At 29.6% G+C, this 14637-nt stretch overlaps 1 protein-coding gene across 2 annotated transcripts in view; it reads left to right on the forward strand.

The window, feature by feature from the left end:
• The window catches only part of LOC107072464 (uncharacterized), a 103304-nt gene extending 94817 nt beyond the window's left edge, over positions 1-8487 (forward strand). Inside the window, exons 1-6 of one of the 2 annotated variants that reach the window (XM_089174307.1) lie at positions 1022-2504; positions 2676-2995; positions 3465-3868; positions 4350-4759; positions 4926-6897; positions 8157-8487. In XM_089174307.1, coding sequence (XP_089030433.1) covers positions 2905-2995; positions 3465-3868; positions 4350-4759; positions 4926-4959 — 939 coding nt within the window. In that variant the 5' untranslated portion in view covers positions 1022-2504; positions 2676-2904 and the 3' untranslated portion in view covers positions 4960-6897; positions 8157-8487. Of the gene's footprint in view, positions 1-1021; positions 2996-3464; positions 3869-4349; positions 4760-4925; positions 6898-8156 lie in introns of those variants that run through there. The other variant, XM_089174306.1, reaches the window with a different exon arrangement.
• Positions 8488-14637: the final 6150 nt, after the last annotated feature.

The following is a 14637-nucleotide window of genomic DNA, read 5'->3' on the forward strand; positions in this document are numbered from 1 at the left end:
TGACAAGTAATTTATATATATATTAAGATATACTATTAAAATTAGTGTCATAATTTTTGGTCAAATTTAATCGAATTAATTTCTAAACAAATTCTAAAGATTATTAGTTGACAATTTTATATATGTATAAATTTATCTTAAGTTAAATGTCCCTAATATAAAATATTGATTATATACCTGAATTGAAACAAAATTGAATTTTATTTTGAGGATAACAACAAATGGAAAAGATTTTTTAACCATATTATGTGGATTAAATATTTCTAAAGGAAAATATAAATAAAAAAAAATAACAAAAGAACAAAATGTATAAGATAGAATGATAAAAGTAAAGAAAGAAAGAAAGAAAGAAAGAAAGAAAGAAAGAAAGAGGAATGGATCAAAATCATTTGGATACCATTATCAGAAGACTATAGTAATTTACATAGAGTAGGTATAATGACGTACGTTTGACGTAACTTCCTAAGGAGGATCCGAGACCTCTTAATATTAATATTATGTCAGTCATACTCACTCAAACGTCTGGTGTATGACTGGTCAGAGGCGACGATAATTCTTGAGGACGATCAAAAGTCCGTAAGAGTCCAATGGCGGTGGCCGTGGACATCGTGTCCTGAATCCTAAACGGATTCAGGCAGATCCGCCTTGACGTGTCAGTGTCCCTACTTCTTATTCTTATTCTTATTCTTCTTCTTCTTCTTCTTCTTCTTATTCTTATTCTTCTTTTCTGTTTTTCCCTTCTTCAGTTTCAACTAACAATAAAGAAAACTCGAGGAAAACTTAGATCGTTCATCCCTTTCCACCCACCCCACTCTTCATCAAGTTTTTTCTTTTATATAAAATAAAAATTTTATATTTTTTTTCTTTTTGTTTTATCATATGATACAATAGTGCTATTGTGTTCTTAATTGATATTAAACACAACAAATTATTACCATCGTTTTATTAATATGTTTTATTATTTTTTTTTACAATAGATTACATTATAGATTGCATATTAGATATATTAGAGAATAAGTTATAATAGATTATATATTATATGTATAGATATCATATATTAACAAATGTTGTTTCTCTCTGTAATATAAAATATTCTTTGATTTAATTATTACATCTGATAAATTAAATCGCGTTCTTTTATTATAATAATAGGATGAATCAAAAGTTAATGAATATTTCACTTATTTTAAATTGCACAATCTGAGAAACAGCACAATAATAAACGTACGAACCTTTGATTCACCCTAATATCAAACTACGATAAAATATATGAAAATGTAGATTTGAAAAGAACAAGAAAACAAGGATAGAAGAATATTTTTCTTTTTTCAGAGTGGGAGAGTGTTTAGGACTTAGAAAAAGAAATTAATAAAAATCAAAAATTCCGTATACGTAATTTCTGGCGAAACTGCGAATAAGTCAAGGGACAAAAAGGGTATATGTGAAAAAGGGAAGAAAAAGGATTTGTGCATAGTAAGATGGGTTTCGTTTCTTGGATTCTGTGTATTTATAGAACAATTGAAAATGTATGAACCTTTAGTTTCTCCTCTATTCGTCGCCCGTCTTTAGATCCTTTTATCTTGACTCGAAATCCATGAGTCAACATATCGCACCCTCGCGAAGGGATTCTTAAAGAAAAGTGAAAAGAAGTATAAACCATTTACATTCGATCCGTTCCTCGATTGAATTCATTAGAAACCTTCACCCACGTTTATATTCTTTTGAGAATTTAAAAAAGTTGAAAAAAAAATACGATTGATTTTTTGAAAAACTGTCGAGAAATTTTTAACTCTCTTATACGGGGTGTCCCATTTAACTCTATACCACATCTTTATTTTGCATTATTGTTCTCGATGTTGATTAAAATTATATATAACAGTATTTTATATAATTAATCTCTACCATCTGAAAAGGCCATCTTTTCTTTTTAATCAAATTAGAAATAATTGTAGGAATACAATTTGTTGAAATTATTGAATGATTCGTTTTCAATTTGCTTAATTAAAAATACGAATTAATAAGAATAATTTATACTTGTAATCTGTTACTCGTCAAATATGTCATTGTTAATAATAATAACGAGTTAACAACGGTAAATAAGAAATATCCGTTCTATCTTTGTTGAACGATAAATAGGGGAGAAAAAAAAAGAAAATAGGAAATCACACGGTTGATAGAAAGAAAGAAAAAAGACGAAAAAAAAGGGAGTTAAATGAAAACAGTTTTGGCAGACGAAAGAACGGGACTCCCCTTGTGTAAGAGGAGACTACTAGTCAGACATTATTCGCGATCGTTGCACGATCTCCCGAAACCAGATTGCGATCGGTGGGGATCCCAATTAATGCATCAGATTAAGTAGTTGTCTCATCTCGAAGGTGGATCACGTATTACCGTCGAGAAACGATGCGCGCTGTTACGACGATTCTGCCTCTCTCTCTTTCTCTCTCTCTCTCTCTCTCTGCGTTGGTTGGACACCAGGAGCATCTGACGAATAACGACGGATTGTAAGTAAAAAAATGGCGGTGAAGAAAGAGAGCTTTGGGGTTGGGTGGGGAGTATTAAGAGAAGACACCATCCCCCTTATCCTACGTAGACAACCAACCCATCCCATCCCATCCCATCCCATCCCATCCCATATGACCATACTGTTGGTCACAAATGGACAATGATTCCAGGAGGCATGGTATAAAAGCGTATGCCACCGACTAACAATGCCATTATCGTGCAAAAGGTTCCTGCACCACCAGCAGCGTAGTACACCACCAGCTAGAATAGGTGCTCTTATAGTGCTTCGATAACGAGTGAAGAAGAAAACTTGCAGAGAGTGCTTTAGTCGTAATACCTCGTCTATTAAATCCCTCACATATTTTCAATCAAGAATTTGGAATTTTTTGGTCATCCAACATGACTACTTGTTCAACGATACTTTCTTTCATTTTGTTTGCATCTATAACGATAGTTCTGGTGGACTCCCGAGCGATACCTGCTGAACCTGGTGAGTAGTCGAAAAAGATGATACAACTGACGATGATCAAAATTGAAGATTTGTAATGATCACGATTGGAAATTCTTATTTGTAACTTACTTTGTATTAAAAGTTCCGATTATTGCATCACACTTGGTCATGAAAGATTCAAACGTTTTTAATCTCATTCAAATCTTCCATACTAATAGATTGCTTTGTAAAGATTACAAGTAGTTTAACCTTAAGTATATAGAATTTCGAACAAGTATGTCCTATTTAGTTAAAACTAACGGATCGCATTATCAATGTTAATATTATTAATAGACATTGAAATATGGGCATTGAAGTATTTGTATGCTTAGCTTGATTCAAATCGTACGTGTCCTTCCTAATACATAACTGATCATCGTCATCATGAACGGTTCATTTAAAAGGTAATCGAATTTGTATAAATAAATAAATGACATGATTCAGAGATAGAGACTTTGAATCCTTTCAGTTTCACTTATGATGGACGCCTATGGGAACCCGGTATTATTCGTAAGAGAGAAAAGGACACCGATATCACCCTATCCCCAAAGAGCAATGATGTTCACCGGATATTACAGGCCAGTACGTCGTTCGAATAACGGTGGTCAGGCAGGTGGTGTTTTTGCTCAAGGAAATGCCGTCAGTGGGGAAGCTTTCTTCGGTGGCATGCAATCGTCCAATTTTAAACCTGGTCCTGAACCTATCGAGGAACCGGAAGTGTCCAGTGCCGAGGCACAAGCTGCTCCAGAACCTGAAGAACCTTTGCCTGAAAATGATCAAGAACTACCGGTACAAAATGACGATAGATATTTATCGGATGATCAACATCACGATGATCAAGAGGAACAACATGGTATTCAAGCTAACGAACAGGTCCAAACAAAATATTTGAAATTTTTCTTCTTTTTTTCTAATAATATAAATAAATATAATCAAATAAAAATTTCATTCACTAATTTAATTAATACAATTATAATATTATTAATTAATAAATGTTTTATCTTTTAGAAATATTGTTTCTTTAACCCTTAAAGTGCACACTTGGTAAAAGTTAGTTAAAGTGCGTTTGAACGCGTCTCCGCTATTTAATATTCATTTTAGACCTCGCAATTTTTTTCAATCTAGTTTGATACATCTTTTTTAAAAGATAGAATAGTTATAATTAGTGATCTTAATTAACACTAGATGGCACTAGACAAATAACCCATTTTTTCGAATTCAGTCACATCGTTTTGAAGAGATCAAAAATTTGTTGGGGTGTCAAAAACCCCATGTGTGCACTTTAAGGGTTAAAAAAAAATAACACATACTTTGTTAATTTCATAATTAACATGAAATGAATTATATAATACAGGAATTAAACGTTTCGAAAGCCGAAATTGAAACATCTGTATCAGCCGAAGAATCAATAGCACCTTCTACCGAAACAACGTTGATTAATCGTCCAAAAACGAGTACAGGAAAGAAACATAAGAAAATACCAGTGGTCCCAGTTGAAGATGACGAGGAAGAGGATGAAGTAGATGAGGAAGATGATGATCCCGTTGTACCCTTCATACCTTTCAAGAGTAATCGTCGTCGTCAAGGTTATCCAAATCTAAACAATTTTTTCCCAATGGTATTTAGTTTCCCCGGTGCATCATCTCGTGCTGGAACACCTGGATCACCACCTGGAACAATCACTGCAATTGCTAACAGTTATTCCACTGGTAAAAGTGGTGTTGCCAGTTCTATAGCGACGGCATATGGTGGATCACCTAATGGGTAAACATTCTTATTATTTCAATACAAATATATAATATAATATTTACAAATTTCGAAAAATATTCTAAAGAATACAATTGATTTCTTGTTATTGTTCTTGTTGTTTTTTTTGCTTTTTTACTTTTTTGCTTTTTTGTTAAACTAATAACACAATTGGGTTTTTCAGTAAAAAACGACGTACATCACCAGCGGAAGAATAAATCTTATAAGCATTTATAAACATTTGCAAGGAGATCGATCAAAATCGCATCACAAAAACAAAAGAAACAAAAAAAGAAGATCGTTGTCCTCCTCGAGACTTAATTTTGTAATGTTTAGGAAAGGAAAAAAATAACGACACACGTTTGAATTTAATCCTCCCCTATAGTATTTCTTACTGTTGTTGATTTTTGGTAGATACACCAAAAAAAAATCAACTTTAAAGAAAGATATATATATATATATATAGTAAAAGAATATCGTGATAATTGTTCCTAACGATCAAAAATCTCTGTCATTTTGTTACAAAACAAAATGTTGTTGTGTTCATAAACGATAATAAAAAAATATAATATCAAACGAATCGACCATTGCAAAAATCATCCAGCAAAAATATGGAAAGGAAAAAATTAACGAAAATTATTCGTTTGGCCGATTAACCAGATCCAGCCAGCCCACCCTGTATGCCTTGTATGCCTTGTATGCCTTGTATGCCCAACCCTTCAAGAAAAAACAAACGTATGTCTGGAGAATACGGCAAAACGCGTGATATTCATTTTACATGTAATAATATTAATAATAATAATATAATTAATAATTATCTGTAATTATTAAAATCCAAGCAAACGAATTTTTAATACGTGTGTATCTTAGAAATAGAATTAAGAAGAAAACTTTCGTCGAATAAATCTTGTTAAACCGAATTTCATTTGATTTGATTTGTTTTTGTTTTTTTTTTTGTTTGTTTTTCCTTCTAATTTTTTTTTTACATTGTTCTATGAAGAAAATATTATTATGAAAATAATAATATTTATGAAAAATATTTATAAATAAAAGTAAAATCAAAAGATAACTAAAGAAACAATCTTTTAAATGCAATGAAAATAAATATATTACACACGTATGTATTTCATCATGCAAAGGCTTGAACTTTTTTTCTTTTTTCTCTTATTTTAAAGTTGTAAACAAAACAATTATTTTCAATAACATCTCTCTTGTGTAATGTACAGACGTATTTTTAATAGTCCAAAGGAATGAATTATCATTTTTTCTTCTTTATTTTTCTTTTTTTATTATCAGCAAATCATCTTGCCAGTGATCACACTTTCCTCGTACGTGATTTATCGTATTTTTATCGATTAAAATACGCAAAATATTTTTTCCATTTTATAAATATACCTAATATCAATATATGAGAAAGATGATAATGTTGTAAAATTAATGATATTCAAATATTTCAAATATTATCGACTAACTTTTGAACACAAGTGGACAACAAGAATTTTCGATCATTCATATAACGTCGTCCAACTTTTAATTCATTTCAAATGATCATTTTTAATTTTGAAATGTATCACAAAAATCATTGTGAATTTTTTTTATTTAATACTATTATAATAATTCAATTCAACTAATCTGTTATTAAGTGTGGGAAACTATTGTATATAATTTACGATGAAAAATAAGCAATATTTAAGATGGATAGGAAAATCGTATACATGTAAATTAAAAAAAAAAAAAAAAAACACAAAAAACAAAGAAGGAGGAAAAAGATAATACAACAGAATAAATTGATCGTGTCAATACGTCTAGTACGATTCAACTAATCAATACAAATCTCGTTTAGTAGGTATGTAAATAAAAATATAATTCATTTTTTACATATTAAACATTATTAACTTCCTTTTTCCTTAAACGGGAATATCAAAGAGTATATAAGAAGAGAAAAATACTATTTTTCTATTATTTCTTACTGGTCGTTTGCAAAGAGAAGTACACGTACGTTTGATAATTCTCACGTTTGTTATTAAAAATCTGTGAAACGTATAATCCTGTATAAATCCTTACAAAAATGTATAAGTTTACCGCATTTATTTTGGTTGTTTGCTTGGCTGCAACAACTTTGGCTTATCCTGCGGATGAAGCCGGATTAAAAGATGGTGAATTTTCTTATATATAAATATTATTTTATATTTACAATTAATTTAATATTTGATTTTAAAAATAAATTATATATATATAACGCAGAAAACATATTAAATTAAATTTGATAACCACGATAATCGACAAGTTTCCCATCACCTTCTCGTGGTCTACTAATTGTTGATAACATTATTATTATTATTAACTGGCATTAGGAAGTGGAAAGTTCATTGCCGCAAATACCAAATCCCGGGACCATTGTTCCCGTCCCTGAGCGCGATCCTTCCATTCGCGGTCTTCGTATTCTATTTCTTTTAAGTTCCTTCTAATATTATCCTCCCATCTACGTTTCGGTCTACCTATAGTGGTCTTTTCCCGTTTGGTATACCGACCAATATTTTGTGTGCCGCTCGATCCTCCCCCATGTACCTCGCCACGTGACCAGCCCATCTTAATCGGCGTGATTTTACGACGTTGATAATGTCCGATTTATTGTACAATCGATGTACTTTAACGTTATGGAGTTTTCTCCATTCGCCCATTTCCTCATCGCGCGTTTTACACCGAACATTTAACGAACAACTTTCTTTTCGAAAAGCCTCAATTTCTTTTCGTCCCGTAACATAAGCGACCACGATTCGCTACCATAAAGGACTAACGGCAGGATGATTGCCCTGTATATTCTGATTTTTAATCGCCTAGATAGCAACCGCGAGATGAGTAATTTGTTAACCGAATAAAAATATAGGTTGCCTAGATTGATTCTTTTCTGAAGTTCCTCGTTAATTTCGTTCGTCTAGTTTATGATCGATCCTAAATACCTAAAGTTGCTGACCCGCTCAAAAGTTTTATCCCGGACGACCAAAGTTCCAGTACTTGGCCTATTCTCAACTCTATCGGTTACCATATATTTCGTTTTTTTCGCGCTTATTTGCAGTCCCAGATTTTTATTACTATCTATTAATATTTTTGCGTTATTAATTAATGCCTGTTCATTGGCACAAATCCCTTCACAAAGCAATATCGTCCGCGTATGTCAGCAGTTGATAACATTAGAAATATTTTTTAATTTAATAATTTTTAACAACAATTTCTTTCTATTCGATATTTGTTATAAAAATTCCGTGACTTGTTAAACATAATACATTAATGCATAATATTTTTAATTTTATTGTAAACTGTGAAGCAATAATTAACGATTTTACGTAGTCCTTTTAAAAGATGATTTTTTTCGACGAAACAATAATTAATTTTGATATTATTTCAATTATCACAGCTTTCCAATATCAAAGATATGGCAGATCTGCTGAATCTGCTAATCCAATTTTCGAAGTAGGACTCCATGAAGTAAATGCTGAACAAGCCCTTCATCATGGTGGTGAACATCCTACTCCCCATAAGCATTAATTAAATTTTCAATAAAATAACAAAAATAAAATTCGGCAAATAAAATTATTTTAATGTCAATAATATGTAATATTAAAAAGAAAATTGTTACATGCAATTACTATTTTTGTTAATATCCAAACAGAATATATTTCTGTTCATTATCCATTATTATTGTAATTAAATAAAACATCTCTTTTATAAGGGAAACATAATATAAATTCTATTAATAACCTGAGTTATGATAAATAAATCTAAAAATCATATCGGTTGGAATTGAAATTAAAATACGTGTATATATTGTAGAAAATAATACACAATCCCAGTGGTATTATTGCATGAATGTCGTCGTCGGAGCATTTGTTGGAAGGTTGCATCAGAATTATAGGTGAGGAGAAAGGGAGAGGAATAGAAGAAAAGATAAAAGAGATTTTGGATGAGAGTGGAATAGGGGAAGAATGGATGAAGAGGGTTGAGAGTACAAGAGAGGGGAAGGAGTGATGGACAAGGTTGGGAGTGATGGTGGTAGGGAGGCGGGGTTGTGGGACGTGTGGGACGAGGGGAGGGGGAAAGGAGGAAAGGAGAAGCGAAGGAGAGAGTAGTGTTAAGATAGGTTAAGGATAGAATTGTAAAAGGAGTGTAACCCTTCAAGGAATCAGTAAAATGTAACTATCTATCTATCTATCTATCTATCTATCCATCTATTCTAAATTTTGAACACATTTCGAGAAAAATAAAAAAGAATTAAAAGATAAAACCGAAAGAGAGAATGACTATTATTATATTAAACAGATCGTGTAACAGTTTCAGTTATGTTGAAAGTATCACGAATTATATAAATTCATAAATCGTAGTACATGATTCATCAAGTGTTGCAAATAAAACTGGTAACTGTAAAAAAAAATAATATATATGTATAACACGCAAAACTTATCTACGTAACATGTTCAACGATTTGGTCTTTTATTTTTATTTTTATTTTTATTTTTATTTTTATTTTTATTTTTTATGTAAAATATGAAAAATCCTATATGTTGAATAAAAAAAAAACAATTAATGCATTTTCATTACAAAAAAAAACAACTAATAATCGCACTAAATGCATATCAAATTATAATGTCACACTTTCACACGCTGTAGCAATACCACACACAATCTTGTTTTAATATAATATGTTAACTTATTTGCAACGTAATTGCATTTACGTAATGTTTCTATGGGTAGAACGATGAAACATATTGTGTCGATAAAAAAGATACATGCAATCTTAAAAGATTCCTATTTATTTACCTAGATGACGCACATTAACACAAAACGGGTGAATTATTTAAATAAATTGGTTTTTTTCAAGTGAAAACTTCTTTAGAAATGGGTGTGATTTGAAAAAATGAAAAGCGGTGATGTAATGGGAAAACAAAACTGGAATTTAGTGGGAAAAAGAAAGGGACGATGTAGTGGGGGAAAGAATTCAATTTTTATCATTATTTATCAAATTATTTGATTTGCAAACATTCTCACTCTTTAAAGTGTTATATTATTTACTTTATTTGTAATTATTATAAAAATGCACGCCTGTACTAATGCAACCCTCCAGACACACTTTGAAAATTCTCAAAAATCATCTATCAGGACGGAATTTTTTCTGCCCGAAAAATAGGCGTGTATAAACAATTTTGACTGCAAAAATATTCCGTCTCAGTAGATGGCGCTCGCAAGCAACATTTTCAAAGTGAGTCTGGAGGGTTGCATATGAACAGGTGCAAATTTTATAATTAAGGGACCATCTCAGTGTAACCGATCAAAAATTTGTCAATTTTCGTGATTTTTCGAATGGATAGGAGTAGGGGATCGAGATGTTTTTTTTTCGAAAAAGACCACTCTTTAACAATACAAAAATATTTTTTTCATTCGTTTTTATTTATTTTTAATTATTGTTAATAATTATTTTAAAAAGTGAGTAAAAAAATGGAGACAATCGGTGTTAACGATTGTGATCGCAGTTTGCATCTCAAAGAAAACAATCAAATTGATTATTAATCTGTAGAGAAGCCGCTATGTCTCTATGGAGGTTTTTTTTTGAAATTTGACAAAATAGCGACGGTTTGAAGAAAAAGTACGAAATTTAGACCTGTTTTTCGTGTGAAAAAATAGGAAGACTAAAAAAAAAAAAAAAGCTTCCATAGGGACATAAAGAATAAAGTAAAAAATATTCCATAAAAATTTTAAGTCGATAGCTTGAAAACTCTCCCTCTGAGAGGTAAGACCGTTTGTAGAAAAAAGGCATCTTGAGAAAAACGCGTTTAAAGTTTAGCGCGCGTCAACTTACGCTCCAATCTCTTTTTCCAAGAAAGGTTGTAGCGACCGTAATAATTCGAATTTAAATTTGAAAATTTTACAGAACACGCACAACTATATGTACTTCAAGATGAGACCAAAAAAAATCGATTCTTTTTAAATTTTACACTGAGATGGTCCCTTAAATTAATAATTAAATAAATAATAAGAAATTAAAAGTACAAATAATATTATAATAATATATAGTATAATAAAATTATCCTCGAAACTTGTTTATTTGAAGGTTTCACTTCTAACTTGTGTGATATGCACACATGTTTTTTTTTTGTTTTCATTAAAGATTCTATCGAATGAAACGACGATACCAACATGTTTGAAAATGAAAAATAAATATTAAAAATGTTTAAAGAAATATTACAAAATATTATATAAAAGTACGTAGGAAAATTCTAATTAAAAAATTCTTTACATTCGTAAGACAATGGAAAAAAAAAAAAACAAAGGGAACGTTTAACAATCGGAAACTCTACCCATAACAATCTTTGTTTTACGTTTATCCAATTTCCGATTGTCATTAAATATTCTTATAAACATGATACGTGGTAATATGATCTTATTTCATACACGCATTACGATGATAAAAGAACTTCCCTCGTTGAATTGAATTATTAACGAAGAAATCTTCATACTCGTCGTACGTCATTTTCAAGAAGAAGAAAAAAAGATAAAGAAGTGACAAATAATTTAAGGAAAAGAAACAAAGAAAAAGAAAACAATGAAATATCAATTGATATTATTATTATTCGCTTATATATTAACAAGCGTAAGTAATTATATCCTTTATATGATTTTTCATTATTTTATAATTATTAATAAAATCAAAGTCATCTTATAAATTTTATCTTATTTTATATTTTTAAATATATAAATAAATTATAATTAATATTAATTTATAATAATAATATATATATATATATATATATATATATATATATTTTTTTTTTTTTCTTCTTCTTTCAGATACATTGTCGTTCGATAATACTCGATGAAACATGTAAGTGAATAAATTATATTAATAAATTTTTATTTTTTCTATTTCTAATTATTAAAAGAATTGAAATTGTAACGAACTGATATTTCTTTATTTTCTTTCTTTCTTTTGTACTTTTTTGTAAATGATTTCATTTAAAATAATATCCATAATTGCGAATATTTTCAATGATATATTATATATTAGAACCTTGAATAAGTTCTCGCTGTTTCATCAAAGATGGCAATAGCAATACTCTGTGCTTGAAATTTCAAATGGTAACGCAAATGGTAAACGCACTTGCAAGGAAGTACTGTATCTAACCTGAAATTTCAGTGTATGATAGTAACTCACTTTAGTTTAAACAAAGTAATTTTTTATTAATTTTGAAAATGTCTACTTTTGTGCCAACTAAAGTGTATTTGCGAGGAATTTTATTGCACTACTTTATTCAAAAGAAATCGGCAGCTGAAGCACATAGAATTCTTGTTGAGACTTATGGTGACAATGCTCTGTCGGATACGACATGCAGAGACCGGTTTCGACGCTTCAAAAATTTTGACGCTTCAAAATTTGGAACTTGAGGATAAAGAACGTTCTGGCGCACCAACAAAATTTCAAGATAGAGAATTGGAAGAAATTACTCGATGAAGACCGATCTCAGACGCTAGCAGAACTTGGAAAAACATTATAAGTTGATGACTCAACTGTTTCAAAACTTTGACAAATGTTAGGAATGATCCAGAGACAAGGACATTGGGTGCCATATGAATTGAAGCCAAGAGACATGCTTTTTGGCGTTTTGTCACATGTGAACTACTGTTTCAACGGCAGAAAAGAAAAGCTTTTTTGCACGATGGGAAGTTCTACCCCACCCGCCGTATTCACCTGACATAGCCCCTTCCGAGTTTCACCTATTCCGTTCGATGGCACATGGCACATTAGCTGAGCAGCGTTTTCATTCTTACGAAAAAGCTAAAATATGGGTCGATTCTTGGATAGCCTCAAAAGACATGTCGTTTTTCCAACGCGGAATTCATATACTGCCAGAAAGATGGGAGAAAGTGGTCTCTAGTGATGGGCAATACTTTCAATAAAACGTTTTTCTTCCTTATATTTTAAATAAAGTTTTTATTTTGTAAAAAAACAGCGAGAGAACCTATTCAAGGTCCTAATACTTTATTATACATTTAATTATATATATATATATATATATCAATAATAAAAGTGTATTTTAATGAATTCTTAGTAGCTAAAGATGACAATGATAAACCTAAGAAAACGGAAATATCATTTATCGATGAAATGAAAGATATAATGGAACAATTTATACAAAAAAATGTTGTCGAATCTACGACGAATTCACCTTGGTTTACTTTATTGTTGAATTATCCAGAGGTAAGAAATTATTAAAATAAAACAAAATAACTTTTATCGTGGATCGTATTTTATTCTCTCTCATTTTTTTGTATGATTTAATTAATTATAAAATTAATGTTGTTATTTCGATTATCGTGAAACCCAGGGATTTTCTAATCAAACCATTTGGCAATTACCACGAAAATATTTGAAAAGAAACGAAAATTCCAATTCTGATAATTTAATGAAACAACAAGATAAAAATGAAACTTCGAACAACGAAAAATTATCTATCGAAGATGAAGCTAAAATGATTAAAACTTGTGCTGAACAAATCGATGAAATGTTGTTATTTATACAAAATGCACTTGGCGAATTTCGAAAATATTTGAACGAGTGGTGCAGGTTTGTTTAATATTTCCGAATTTTAATGAATATTATTTCATAACATTCTATCCATATCTCTTTTATTTCAAATTTATATTTATATATTTAGGAATCATCATTTGATGGTCAAAATAAAAGCAGAATCATCCGATACGATTAATATTTCTCCTCAAAATTGATCAAACTTTAATTAAAAAATCATTTTTAAGATAGAAACATTTTTATTTGTCTGTACATTGTTAAAAGAACAACAACCAAAAATTGTAATCTAACAATCCTTATATAGTATTTAATCATATTCATTTAAATTTTACATTTAATAACATCCAATATGATATATTTTAATTGTGTGTTAATGAAAAAATTATTATAAAGGAATAAATACAAAAATTAATTTCAAAGGTTTCCAAAATTAACCCCTAATTATTTTATATTTCTATGATTTTTTACACTCAAATATAATAGAAAATTGAATGTGAAAGCAAAGAAAAAGAATCGTTTTATTCATATTATTTATCATTTACAAGCTATAACAATTATTTATTTATTAATAAAATGTAATCTTTTTCCATGGAACAAAATCCAAAATTAACATAAAAATATTTATTATTTCTGTATTTTTTTTTTTTTTAATCTTTTGGTCAAAACAATGTTTTAAACTATGCTTTTATGAAAACAAAAAAAAAAGATATTTTTTGGCCGTTTTTTTTTCAAAATGCTTGCTGCTTAAGGGGTTAATTTTATTAAAAAACAAAAAAAAATGAAATATATTTATTACTCTTCTACACAATATTATAATAAAATCTAACAAAAAGAAGTCTTTGAACTATCTCGTTGGTAACAACGGACTAAAAAATATACTACGAATACTTTAGATAGTATTATTGAAATATGTTTGATCGATAAAGCTGCGAGTCGCTGTTAACAACGACGTATTTGTCTTCGTAAAGTGCTCATCTGCAAGCTGATTTTTTTTCCCACAAAAATTCGGTAAGTTTCTTTTTCTTTATATATAAATATAAATAAAAATAAATAAGATATTTAATAAAAAAATAAATTTTCGAAATTATTATAAACGATTCGTATATCGATTTGTGTGAAATTCATTTTAAAATTTCAAAGGGTTAAGATTTGAAGCTTCTTTTTTTATTTTCATGAAATTCCATTTCCAAAAAACCCGTATATCTAATAATTTATTATTTATTAAATATTACATTTTATTTATACCTTTTTCATCGCGTTTTATTACTTCGAACTTTATATTTTTCTTTTGCATGATTCACGTTTAAACAACGAAATG

This window comes from Polistes dominula, unplaced genomic scaffold, assembly GCF_049000335.1.
Source record: "Polistes dominula isolate Pdom_NZ unplaced genomic scaffold, Pdom_raw_medaka contig_307, whole genome shotgun sequence".
In the NCBI taxonomy this organism is placed as follows: Eukaryota; Metazoa; Arthropoda; class Insecta; order Hymenoptera; family Vespidae; genus Polistes; species Polistes dominula.